Source organism: Eupeodes corollae, chromosome 3, assembly GCF_945859685.1.
Source record: "Eupeodes corollae chromosome 3, idEupCoro1.1, whole genome shotgun sequence".
In the NCBI taxonomy this organism is placed as follows: Eukaryota; Metazoa; Arthropoda; class Insecta; order Diptera; family Syrphidae; genus Eupeodes; species Eupeodes corollae.
This window is the reverse complement of record NC_079149.1, coordinates 64,844,451-64,857,557: the sequence shown is the minus strand read 5'-3', so window position 1 is coordinate 64,857,557 and position 13,107 is coordinate 64,844,451. Positions and strand designations below refer to the sequence as shown.

General features: G+C 32.9%; 1 protein-coding gene across 1 annotated transcript; it reads right to left on the bottom strand.

The window, feature by feature from the left end:
• Positions 1-320: 320 nt before the first annotated feature.
• Positions 321-11,600, bottom strand: LOC129951829 (ADP-ribosylation factor 6). The gene is made up of 5 exons (XM_056064178.1): positions 11,371-11,600; positions 6,698-6,805; positions 5,996-6,151; positions 5,783-5,929; positions 321-1,000 (listed from the first exon to the last, which is right to left on the bottom strand). The coding sequence occupies exons 2-5, from the start codon at positions 6,777-6,779 to the stop codon at positions 858-860; spliced, it is 528 nt and encodes a 175-aa protein (XP_055920153.1). The 5' UTR covers positions 6,780-6,805; positions 11,371-11,600; the 3' UTR covers positions 321-857.
• Positions 11,601-13,107: the final 1,507 nt, after the last annotated feature.

Below are 13,107 nucleotides of genomic sequence, written 5' to 3'. Positions count from 1 at the left end.
AAATAACATTTATTTTATCACATTCTGTGTTGGTTTTAGTCTTATTTTATTCAGAACTGTCATTGTATTGGTTGGTTAACTTTTTTTTAAAAAATTACATTTCTAAGTTATTGTTGTAGTACCTTGGATGAAAAAAGTTAATAGCTATTCAAAATAATTTGTTTTGGCTATTGTTCCTGGTTGTGGTTCAAACCACAGCCTTGTGCAAATAAAAAAAATACATAGATGTAAGAGTAAAGTAATGATCGCAGTAGTAATTTAGCAACGCTGTTGATATAGTTAAACGACTGATCGTAATAAATAATTTATTAAAACTGGAATATTTTATTGATTCTTTTATTGAATATCTTTCAATCGAATACTTTTAAAAGTGGTTTTCACTACGTATAGGGCAAATAAAAATAAGCTTTTTAGCTCTGAACCGAAAATTAATATTATATTATATACAATTTATTCATATACACAATTACTATACATATTTCCTAAACTATTGTTTTCCTAGGCAAAGAGCATTGAAGCGAATGCAGTGTTGTTTACACTTATTATTTTTTTTTTCTTCGAAAAGCGATTGAAGGAGAAATCAAAAATTAGAGTATGTCTTATTCAATATGGATAGTTAAATAAAATTTAGATCTTCGAAAAGCAAACTTAAAATCTGCCATGGAAATTAAGGTTTAATTAAAATTAATTTACATGTACATAGGTCTAACGCTAGAATCTTAAAATTGTGTATGCGATTGAAATGTTAAACATACAATTATATTTTATTTTTTGCTCACATGGGAAAACACTAGATCAGAAATATATATACTTTTTCTCTTTTAAATCGTAAAAACATTAATTTTTCTAATTGATTCTCATAACTTATGATTCGACGTGAGCCATGTTAATCCTTCGTACAGACCATCACCAGATGTTGCGCATGACGGCTGCACGTACCAGTTTCGATCTCGTATTCTTGTGAGTCCTAGTTTCTCTTGAATCTCATGTGGTTTCATGGCTGTAATTAAAAAAAGTAAATAAATAAATTTTCACATAAAATTAAATATCAACATTCAAAAATATCAAAGACTTAAACAAAAATACACTTTAAACATTAATTGAGGCATACATTAGCAAGAGAAAGTTACAGAGTTTACAATATTTTTAAGTCATTGCACAGCACAGTGATATGATATCAAACTGTATATTATTAGTGAAAAATAATATTTGGTTTTTAAACAGCATGTGTAAATTTGAAGGAAAACATTGCAAAGAAAACCCTTCATTCGAATTTTCTTTATAATTATATCACAGATAGGTTATGCTTAGATTTAATAGAAACTAATTTCCGATGATTTATTTTATCAATGAAAAAATAAATATATAAATAAATAGGCAAACAAAAATAAATAAATACACAAATAAATAAATAAGTAAATAAATAAATAAATAAACAAATTAATAAATAAAGAACTAAATAGACACATATAATCAAATAAATATATCTATAAATTAGTAAACGGGAAAAAATGTATAGAAAAAAAGTAGACAGTAAAATGAATACATAATTAAATTAGATAAATTAATTAATAAATTAACAAAAAACACATAATGATGCACAAATGAACAACATATAAAAATATGGTAAATGCAAGACAATAAATAATACATAAATAACAAGATGTATGAGTAATACAAAAAAAGAAAAAAAAACATATATTTTGTAATTTTTTAAATTAGATTTCTAATTAGAGAGGTTTCACTTAATACACATTTTCTAGAAAATTTTGTATTGAGAATTTCAATTTTCTTTTCTATTTGTAATACGTTTGTTGCCTCTATGTGCAAAGCTTGGGGAAATGGCAGGGAGCTTGAGCATCATTTTTAAAATTTTGTTTTGAAATTTTTTAATATGCATTATAGCACAAAAAGTATTGCTCGAAAAACGACTTTAAAAATAATAAATTTATATGTTTGCTAGGTAATGAATAGTTAATAAGCGGATATAATATTTTTATGACGATATGTATTTCATTTTTTTTTTATATTGTACCCGCACTCAATGGGATATGAATACCCTTATAATGATTATACACAGTGCGAGTAATTAGGAAGGGAGGGGATAGGATTTGAAAGGAGATACCGATACACATTGGTTTTGAATTCCTGCACATTGTAATGTGAGTGGGAAATATTGAGTCTGGTAAAGCATTCCACATTCGTGTAGTGCGAATAAAAAAAGAATTTCTGAACTTAACAGTACGCCCGATATTGGGCTCAAGGGTAAACTGATGGGCATTCCCAAAAGAACGAGTATTACGTTTGAATTGTTTGAGCATTGCTTATTTAAGCAGCAAATAATGAGAGACATGAAACCTTACGACGGTGCTCGAGAGATGCAAAAGTTTGAGTTAGACAATGGTCACCTAAGTAAATACCTAAATACTTGACAGAGTTGACCGAAGGTATATCACTGTTATTAAAGTTGATATTACGTCTGGGTAAAAAACAATCCTTTCTTTTTCTGGTGAAAAAGATAGTTGACTTTTCCCAGCAATAATTTTGATTTTCTAATGTTTGTAATAAAATGTAAAAATAATATCTAAATCAGTTTGAATATTGTTTATTATATTGTCAGGATCTTCATCGGATGAGAATATCGTAATGTCATCTGCATACATAGGCATATCCACAGTATTTTTAACTTTCATGTTACCACAGTTCATTAGAAATGAAATTGGCACTTTCTAGGTGGATAGATTTTTGTATCATGACTAATTTCAATTATGTAGCCTACTTGTGACTTGATTGGATACAAATCTGATCTTTTTCTCTATATAACTTTCTCAACGATCGATTCTGGTAATATTTTATAGGCTTAAATTATTGTCTATCAATCAATAAATCAATTAAAATTTAATTGGATCATGTGCCTCTGACAGCATCTATAGGGAAGAGCTCTACAGAGCAATGTCTAGTTTTGGCATCCCTGTCAAACTTATCCGTTTGTGCAGAATGACGATGAAGAATGCACGCTGCTCTATCAAGGTCGGCAAAGATCTCACCGATGCATTTCATGTCAAAAAAGGTTTTAAACAAGGCGATGCACTGTCATTCGACTTCTTCAACATCGTTCTGGAAAGAATTGTGCAATACTCAACCGTCAACACTAGAGGCACAATCTTCCAAAGGTCCATCCAATTACTCGGATACGCAGATGATAATGAAATAATTGGAAGACCAAAGCGTGATGTCAGTAAAGCGTTTTTGAGCATTGCGACGGAAGCGAAGAAGATGGGTTTAGTGGTCAATGAGGGCAAGACCAAGTATATGCTGTCATCAAAAAAGGACATTGAACAACGACGTCTTGGACAAAACGTCACCATGGACAGCTATAACTTTGAGATAGTTAAAGACTTTGTCTACCTAGGCACCGCTATTAACACAGACAACGACACCAGCGCTGAAATCAAACGAAGAATAACTCTTGCAAATCGCTGCTTCTTTGGACTTAGAAGGCAATTGAGAAGTAAAGTCCTCCCTCGAGCATCTAAAATCACCATCTATAAGACACTCATCATCCTGGTTCCCATTTATGGCGCTGAGGGCTGGACCCTGTTAAAGAAAGATGAGAGCGTCTTAGGATGCTTCGAGAGAAAAATTCTTCAGGTGATTTTTGGTCCCGTACGCATAGATGGAGAATGGAGATAGATAGTTTATAGATGTGCCTCAAAATATTTTATTTTTGTTTCAATTGTCGAAAATGAAAGAATCTACGGATATGCCTAAATACCAAATTTATTATTTTGCAAGAAAATAGTTTTCGAGTCTGAATTTTGTCCATTAAGTGAAACTATACATTTTCTATAACTTAGGAAACTTTGTTGTATAAGTTTAATCAAAAAGGTTGGGAATTCATTTATAATGAGTTTGTGTATGAGTGCACTGTGTTAAACAGTGTCAAAAGCTTTTTCAACATCTAGCAAAACTAATACTACGTGCGTTTTGTTCGCATTTCATATATAGTAAAGTGAGAAATTCCCAACAAAACGAGCTTGAAGCTCGCCTCAATTCTTTATATACCTGAATCGAGTTGAGATTTATCTATTCTAAACTGAGATAAACCTTTTTTGGAAACATAGCAAAACATAAATATCTTTTCCATTGTTTTTTCTTGCAAAATAAGCCCAGTTAGTTCATTTTCACTAACAAAACTAAATAATATCAACAGTAATAGATTCGTTTTTTCCGCAATGGAAAACACACATGATTCCAAATGCAGAACTACTCAACGAACACAGCCATCGAGATACAAATGCAATATCAATCGTACCAACATTTGAGAACGAAATCACATAAGATCCATTCGAGGCTCGTATAAATGTCAAAAACCTATCCATAGTGAGATTCTACTCTAACTTTTATCGGTGTTATTCTCACTATGGATATTGTTTTTGTTATTCGTGTAAAATCCTACTTTACTATGGATAGATTTCCCAACAAAACACGGGTACTGTTGATTTTCTTTCTCTAAATTTGTCTTTTATGTGTCTACAGATTCTTACAACCTGGTGTGAAACCAAATTTCTGTATTGGTATGATATTCTTTTCATTCAATAAGGATGCTAATTTGCAGCGAATTAATTTTTCAAAAATCTTACTTATACTACTGAGTAGGCTTATTGGCCTATAACTTAGTGGATGACTTCGGGGTTTTCCAGATTTTAATATTGGAACAACTTTTGCCATCTTCCATTTTAATGGAAAATATTGAATTTTGAATTTTGTAGTACCCGTGGCATGATGGTTAGTGCGTTGGACTGTCATGCAAGGGGTCTTCGGTTCAATCCCTGCCTGTGCCACCTGAATTTAAAAAAAATAAATTTTCGCGGGTACTGCCTCTTGCGTGGAATTGACAAATCCTTCAAGAGTAATTCATGAAAAAGTGCTTTCAAACTAGCCGTTCGGATTCGGCCTAAAATTGTAGGTTCCTTCCATCCCTGACAACAGTACTCGCACACAGGAATGGTTGAGAGTTGTAAGTCACTAGGCCCTGGTTCACAACGGACCCAATTGAATTGAATTTTGAAACAGGCGTTTATAAGAGAAGCTAAATAAATAAATCCACTCATTAGGTTCGTGATATTTGCTGACAGAGTAGCTTGGTCTAAATAAATAAATAAATTAGGTGGCGCAACAGTCCGTAGAGAACTAGGGCTCAACCATTCTTGAGTGTGAATCATTTCCTACAGTTTTTATGCTGAATTCGAACGGCTAATTTGAGAAAGCACTTTTCATGACAAGAATAACTCAAGACCAACCATCACGCTACTGTTTTTTTCAGTTTTCTGCAAATTTGAATTTATAAAAAATAAGCGACGAGCGAACCTTTATTTATAAATCTAAAATGTTTTCAAAGTTATTGTTTCACTAAAATTAAGCCGAATGTACCTATATGCATAGTTTATCAAGTCAAATATTTGTTTGTTAAACAGTTCGCGCATAATATCACCAAGTTAATCATAGAAAAAGCATTCAAATTTAAGTTAATCTAGGCATTCATGGTTTATTGTAATATATTGTTCACTGTCTAGTAAATGATGGTCCTACGGACACTGATTAACTTGCTGTTTCGCGCTTCTCTAAGAAGTATTTCTCAATTCATAACAAAATCTATTCAATCTAAACTAATTCGATTAATTGAAAATAAAATACTTCAAAGAGAAAGAGTTTGTGAACTATCAAATGATATTTTTAACCACGAATGTTTGTACAAAAATAAAATAGAAAATTGTATTACCATCGGATAGATCTTGCTTATTGGCAAAAATCAATATAATTGCGTCTCTCATTTCTCTGTCGTTTATAATTCGATGTAATTCTGTGCGCGCTTCGTCAATTCTATCTCGATCCGCACAATCAACTACAAAAATTAGTCCTTGCGTTCCTATAATAAAACTCAAATTTGTTAGCTCTACATTTAAAGAGAAAAATGTATATATATATGTTGTACCTGTATAATAATGTCTCCAAAGAGGACGGATTTTATCCTGCCCCCCAACATCCCAAACATTAAATTTCACGTTCTTGTACGTGACAGTTTCCACATTGAATCCTACCGTTGGTATTGTTGTAACAGATTGACCTAATTTTAGTTTATATAAAATAGCTAAAATATGCAGTTAAGGAAAATTTGGATGAAATTATTGTAGAAGATAATAAACAAATATTTGAGTACCCACAGTTCATGAGTATAATTGTTCTTAAATGAACAATTTTGGTTCTATTTCTAAAAAAGTAGTGGTGAGTATGTACAATGTTAAATGTTATACCCTTAAAAAATAATTAGAGATCGATTTGCTTGGTTTAGTTTAGTTTATGAAGCATGCCATTTTATTTTTTTTTTAAGACATTAATCTTCAAGATCTGCAATTAAAATTAAAATTATTATTTTATATCAAAAGTGATGCAAGAGATGCTCTTTATATTTACGGCCAAACAAATGTAAATGTGTCAAATGTAAAAAAAAGAAAGAACAGACAAATTCAAATTCATACTCATAATTCAAAAAAAATTATTGATGTCGTCAAATTTATAAGTAAATCATAAATAAATTACTTTTTCTATGAATTAAACACATCGTATTATTTTGTACAATTATCATACATACTGTAATAATATAAAAATGATAAAAGCTATATTTTAAAAAGGATACTAGTTTTTCCAGCAGCATCAAGCCCCAACATCAATATTCGCATTTCCTTATTGCCGAATATTTTTGACAGGAGTTTTCCCATTTTTATTTTTTGACACCGCAGCCGATCTACAATATATACAATAAAAAATTAATTCAACACTTGATTTTACGTTATGTCAATTAAAACTTATATGTACATCATTTAAAAATTATACTTCTTTTTGAACATAATTTATTAGATTATTTGAACTAATCTAGTTTTAATCTAGCTGAACTGAGATAAATATAAATGAGCGTAGATATAAATGGAAAACTAATAATCTAGAAGAAACTGTTTATTAAAACTGAAAATATTGTGAGCAATTTAATTTATAAATCTTCTAGGTTAATTTTGTGCTAAATAAGAGCACTTTTTTGGGTATGATTGGAAAAAGTTTATTTGTTTTTTAATGTTATTGACATTTTTTTACATGATTGTAAGTTTTATACTTTTCGAAAGGCTGTACAAAAAAACCCTCGGAACTGATGGCATATCTCCGAGCTGATTCAACATGGCGGCAAGCTTTACATCTAGTAATTCATGAATGTATAGTGGAAATATGGTAGCATGCAGAAATGTCAGAAGACTGGCGAAATCTGCCACTTAAACAACAAAGAATATGTCACAACGGCAGCAACTATAGAAGTATCATGTTGTTGAGTACTACATGTAACATAAAACAAGAACCTGTCTCAATATACTTAAACTAAACATTGAACCATATTAGTCATTGCAGAGGATATGGAAGGACCACTTCTGCAGACTGTATAACGGCGAAGACGAACCGAATTCCGTGTCAGGAAGGATGATCCATTCAACATAGACGACGAAAGCCAACAATCCTGTCCTCCCGACTTAGACGAAGTAAAGATTGCCATATCTAAGCTGAAGTCTGACAAAGCCGCTGGAGTGGAAGGCTTGAATGCCGAGCTCTTTAAGGCAGCTGGAGATAAGTTGGTTAGGAGCATGCACCAACTAATCTGTAAGATATGGTCGGAAGAAAACATTCTCGATGAACGGAAACTCAGTACTGTTTGCCCAATCCTGAAAAAAAGAGACCCACTTAACTTCACCAACTATAGAGGAATCAGTCTACTTAACATCGCCTACAAAATCTTCTCTGCCGTAATATGCAAACGTCTAAAGCCCATCGTCAACAACCTGATAGGTCCTTGTCAGGAATGTCCGCGGTCGATCAAATATTCACATTACGGCAGATCGTGGAAAAAACCCAAAAACACCAAATCGACACCCACCAACTTTTCAACAATTTCAATGCGCATATGACAGTATCTACAGAGACGAGCTTTATAGAGCCATGCCTAGTTTTGGCATCCCTGCCAAACTCGTCCGTTTGTGCAGGATGGCCATCGAGAATTTACGCTGCTACATAAAGGTTGGAAGCAACTTAACAGATCCTTTCAATGTCAAAAAAGGTTTCAGACAAGGTGATGCGCTGTCATGCGATTTTTTTACACATCGTACTTGAAAGAAAAGTACAAAGCTCACATGTCAACACTAGAGGCACTATCTTTCAAAAGTCTGTCCAATGATGACATTGACATAATCGAAAGAACTCAGCGTGATGTCAATGGGGTGTTTGTGAGTATTGATGAAGAGGCGGAAAAAATGGGTTCAACGGTTAATGAAGGCAAAACAAAGCATATGCTGTCGTCAAGAAAGGACATACAACACCGACGTCTTGGTCAAAACGTCACCATCGGCAGACGTAACTTTGAGGTAGTCAAGGACTTCGTCTACCTAGGCTCCGCTGTAAACGCAGAAAACGACACCAGCGCTGAGATCAAACGCTGAATAACTCTTGCTAACCGCTGTTTCTCTGGGCTAAGAAAACAATTGAGTGGTAAAGTCTTCTGTCGAAAAACCAAAGTATCACTATATAAGAACCTTATCATCCCCGTCCTGCTATACGGTGCAGAAGCATGGACTATGACAAAAGCGGATGAAAGCACCTTGGGTCGTTTTGAGAGAAAAGTTCTTCGTGTGATCTACGGTCCTGTATGCACCGAAGGAGAATGGAGGAGAAGATGGAACGACGAGCTTTACTGGTCTTACAGCGACGTAGACTTAGCAAACGACTAAGAAGAAGAAAGTGACCTCACCCAATTTAGAGCGCGAAACTGGAGACATCTAGCTAGGGACCGAGTTAGATGGATAAATTTGTTGGCTGAGGCCCTAATTCACCATGGCCAATAAAAAAAAGCCAAGCGGATTGCTCTTTAGACCAATCATCATCTACTATGGTTTCCAACAGTAGGATGGTTTGGCCTGTCTCCTCTTATACCTGGCGAAAGCAATCCGTTAAATTAGGGCCAGCGCAAAAGACATCGACATCATTGAGAAAACCGAACAAGCTGTATAAGATTCCTCCATCCAGATCACAAGCAAGGACACAAAGTCCAGGACTGTACATTAGTGAAGAAAAAGAAAGTAAATGGTAACGTCGACTGCGAAAAGAAATTGTTGGCCCTCATGTGAGGAAGGACGATTCCGGCGACGCTACAATCATGAACTACATATATGCAATCGACCTGGGAGCAGATTTCGTGACAAAAAATTAAACTAGGTAGACTTCGGGGCACTGGACACCTAGAGGGAATGAGCGAAGATGAACCAACCGTAAGGCGGCAGCGTGCTTTATCTGGAGATATTGCGTAGACGAGGATGACCAAATCCTTGGGGGCACAACAGGATGGTGTCGGCTATGAGAAGGAGCTATTTATTTAAGCACACACAAATCTATGTACACAATTTTTATATCCACTAGAAGCTTTATTTCCCATAAAATTATCACATACATTTAAAGGATCGTTGTTTTTTATATTTTATTCAATTGTAATGTAATAATATACAGGTAAATAACTCAATACATATTATAATAGTTGGAAATTACTATACTTATTGTATGTACAATGACGCAAACCTAACTCATTTGCTTAATTTTGCCTTGTCAGTAAGATAATTATATTTCAAGTAATAAAGTAAAAACAGGATATTCTTTAAAAATTATATATTAGAATTGAAAGTGATGCAAAAAAACAGGGCCTCAATAAAGAATGTTGATAATTTATTATAATAATTTATAGCAAAAACTTTAATTTTAATACTGGAATCTTCGTATTATGATATTTAAAATATTTTCATTCAGACAGTTATTGGCATAAAATTATCGTTCTAGAGCAATAATAAAATGTAAATATTTTGTATATGGCATTAGATATTCGAGTTTTCTTAACAAATCTTATCACATTAAAAGTGTTCCTATTGTTTTATCCGTTCCTGTATGTATTTTAAAAACACATAAATGTGTTATGATTGAAACAATGTGTTTAATCTGCTTTTGATTGCGTATAAAGATTTGAAAAACATGGATTTATTTCTTATTATTTAAACATATTAAAATTTTTTCAAAATAAACAAACAAACACTCACTGTGAGTAAACAACAATGTGTTGGTGTTGTGCTAACCCTAATTCCTTTAAATTTGTATTTAAAATAAAATATTATGTTTATATTCATTGCACAGAAGGTGTAGTATGTATATATTATGAAGTAATAATTTGAACGAATAAAATAAAGCTTACGCGTCACTAAGGAAAGCAGACTTCAACAAATCAAATATATTTAACTTGCAATCATATCAATGTAAGATTGTAAGGTCACATCGATTTATTCGTAAAATTGACACAAAAGCGGAAACTAACATGCTTAATCTGTTAATAACCCTCAACAACCTACACCTAATAAACTTTAAGTTTGCAATCAGGATTTAACAATTACTACCTATATATGAACATATCTATGTACCTACGTGAAAACATACAATATTTTATATGAACCTAAATTAGTTTTTGTGATGACGATGAGTCAATCTTGTTAGTAGTACATAAGTCTAAAAAAATTAAAAGCCACTATATTGTCATTATATGACCCTTACTTCAAATTTCCAAAAAATAAAGCCAACACATTATTATGTTTGGGAAGAAAGCTAAACTCACATACGTCATCTTCTATTCTATTCCCCGAATCTTACCTGTGTGGCCATGGTCAAGCTACATACTTAATTAATATTTTTTCCAAGAAGACAAAAAATTAAGAACAGACAAAGCGCTCTTGACTCCAATAATTATTGTTGTCCTTGGAAATGCTTGGAATTCGGATACGCGCTTTAATTTTCATAAACCATTTACTTAACATTTTATTTGGGTTTTTATCAATTTTTGAAGGCTTAAAATAATTTTGTTTACACGTGCATGTATTCATTGATACATGCAAATTTACGCACCTATATGATTATAAATATATAATTAAATGTAGATGGATATAAAATATAACTACATATTTGTATATAAATATGTATGTTTGATTTTGGTAGAGTAGTAAAACATTTCAGGTTATTTTCTTCTTCTTTTTTCTTAATACCAAATCGAAACTGGCCATTTCTTATTGGAAAAAAGAAAAGAAGTTCTATTTAATAACTAAACATCAACTCCATAATAGTTTAAATTGAATTTTTTAACTTTTAACAACACAAACCACTTGAAAACGAAAAGAAAAAAAGAAATTCAGAAGTGGATGCCCCTCCTATATTGCAATAATCTTTCTTGCTTCTTTACAAAAGGGTATTTACCTTTTCCTAAAATGTAACACTGCGGTTGCCCTATCTTTTGACTGATGTGGTACCTATAGTTAACTTAATGCACTTATTTTGTTTTGAGGCGAATACCACTTCCTCGGATTATTTAAAAATATAACTTATTTCGATTTTAATGATAAATTCATGTTTTTTTAAAACTAAAAAAAAAATATATATTACGGAATGTTGTTCGCTAATGACATGTTGATAACGCGTTTGACATTTTCAATTTTTCATTATGGTTGGCTGTGAGCAGAGAAACCCAACGGAAAGAAACAGAAACAGAGTGAAGAGAAACGTGTTAAGGTATGTTGGCACTAGAAAATAGGTGTGTTTAGATTTATTTCCCGAATTAAATACTTTTGAGAAAAGAAACCAAACTAAGGTTATTTTGTACTCTGACAAAAGACAACTTCACATCGATGTCATGTTTTATTTAACTATAAATATGGAGACACTTTTGGAACTTAAAAGTAAATTTTGCATTATTTATGTTAAAACTTGCCAGACACGTTAGAACCAAAGATCCAATTCGACCGAGCTGATCCACAATCGACCTTGTATGATCCACAATCGACCTTGTAGGGGGGAACTGAAATGGTTTTGTTTGGCTCTGTAGATCCATTTGGATTTTCAGCAAGTCAAAAATCAACGAAGCTCGAGCAGACGAGTCAAGGCCGGTGGTTCTGTCGTATATATGAAATCAACGAGTCAAGTAGTTCTGCCTGTTTGCACAATCTTTGACTCTTTCTTTCCGGTTATCAAAAAGTTATAAGATGACATAAATAACTAAAAAAAAAAAAAGGTTGACGTTGATGTAGATGTTCCCTCAGGACGGAAGGTGCCCAGTTATTGGAGGTGCCATGGATATCAACACTGCCTTGCAAGAGGTTTTGGAAAAATCCTTGATTGCCGACGGTTTGGTTCATGGAATCCACCAATTTTTCGAAGAGCCACTTTACAAGAAACTCTTCACCGCCCTCTGTTATAAACATCAAATTAAATTGATCCGCGTCGATTCACACAAGAAACTCGGCGAAAGGTCTTTTATTCATTTCATCTTTTACAGTAAACTTAAGTCTATAGAATAAAAAAAAAATAGAATGCTGCTGTTTACATGAGTTTTCGATTTAATCAAAGACGACATTCTACTTGAGGTTAAGTATTTTTTTTTAAATCTTATCTTCCCACCTAATTACAATCTTATTATCTCAGTCTATTGGAGGTCAAACTGACTTCCATGTACATGTAGGGATGCTATATGCTTGTCTACAATCTGGAAGGAAGAAGCGCTTACTTGCACCTCCACGTGGTGGCCCCGGGCACAAGTTAGAGAAATTAGTGCAGTTCGATGATGAATGATACTGATCAAATCATAGTTATTGAAAAAGGCACTACTTAGAATTGCTCTGAGTAAATTCTAAACTTGTGAGCGAACGCGAGAAGCTATGGTTTACTTGCTTCCTAAAATTAAATTTTATGATTGTTGGTACCCACAGGACTGTCGTCCTTCTTCTGGGCCAGAGCTAGACTTACTGATGAAAATTATAAAAGCTAGTAATATCAGTAAATATACAAATCGAATGACTATAAGTCGTCGGTTTAAAATAAGTCTGAAGTGGAATTCAAAATCATTTTTAGGAATGATGAACATTGTAGATAAAGCTCGGCAGATTGCATCCCACAAAAAGTCGGGCGACCACTTCTAGGGTTATCTTCAATAAATGTGGT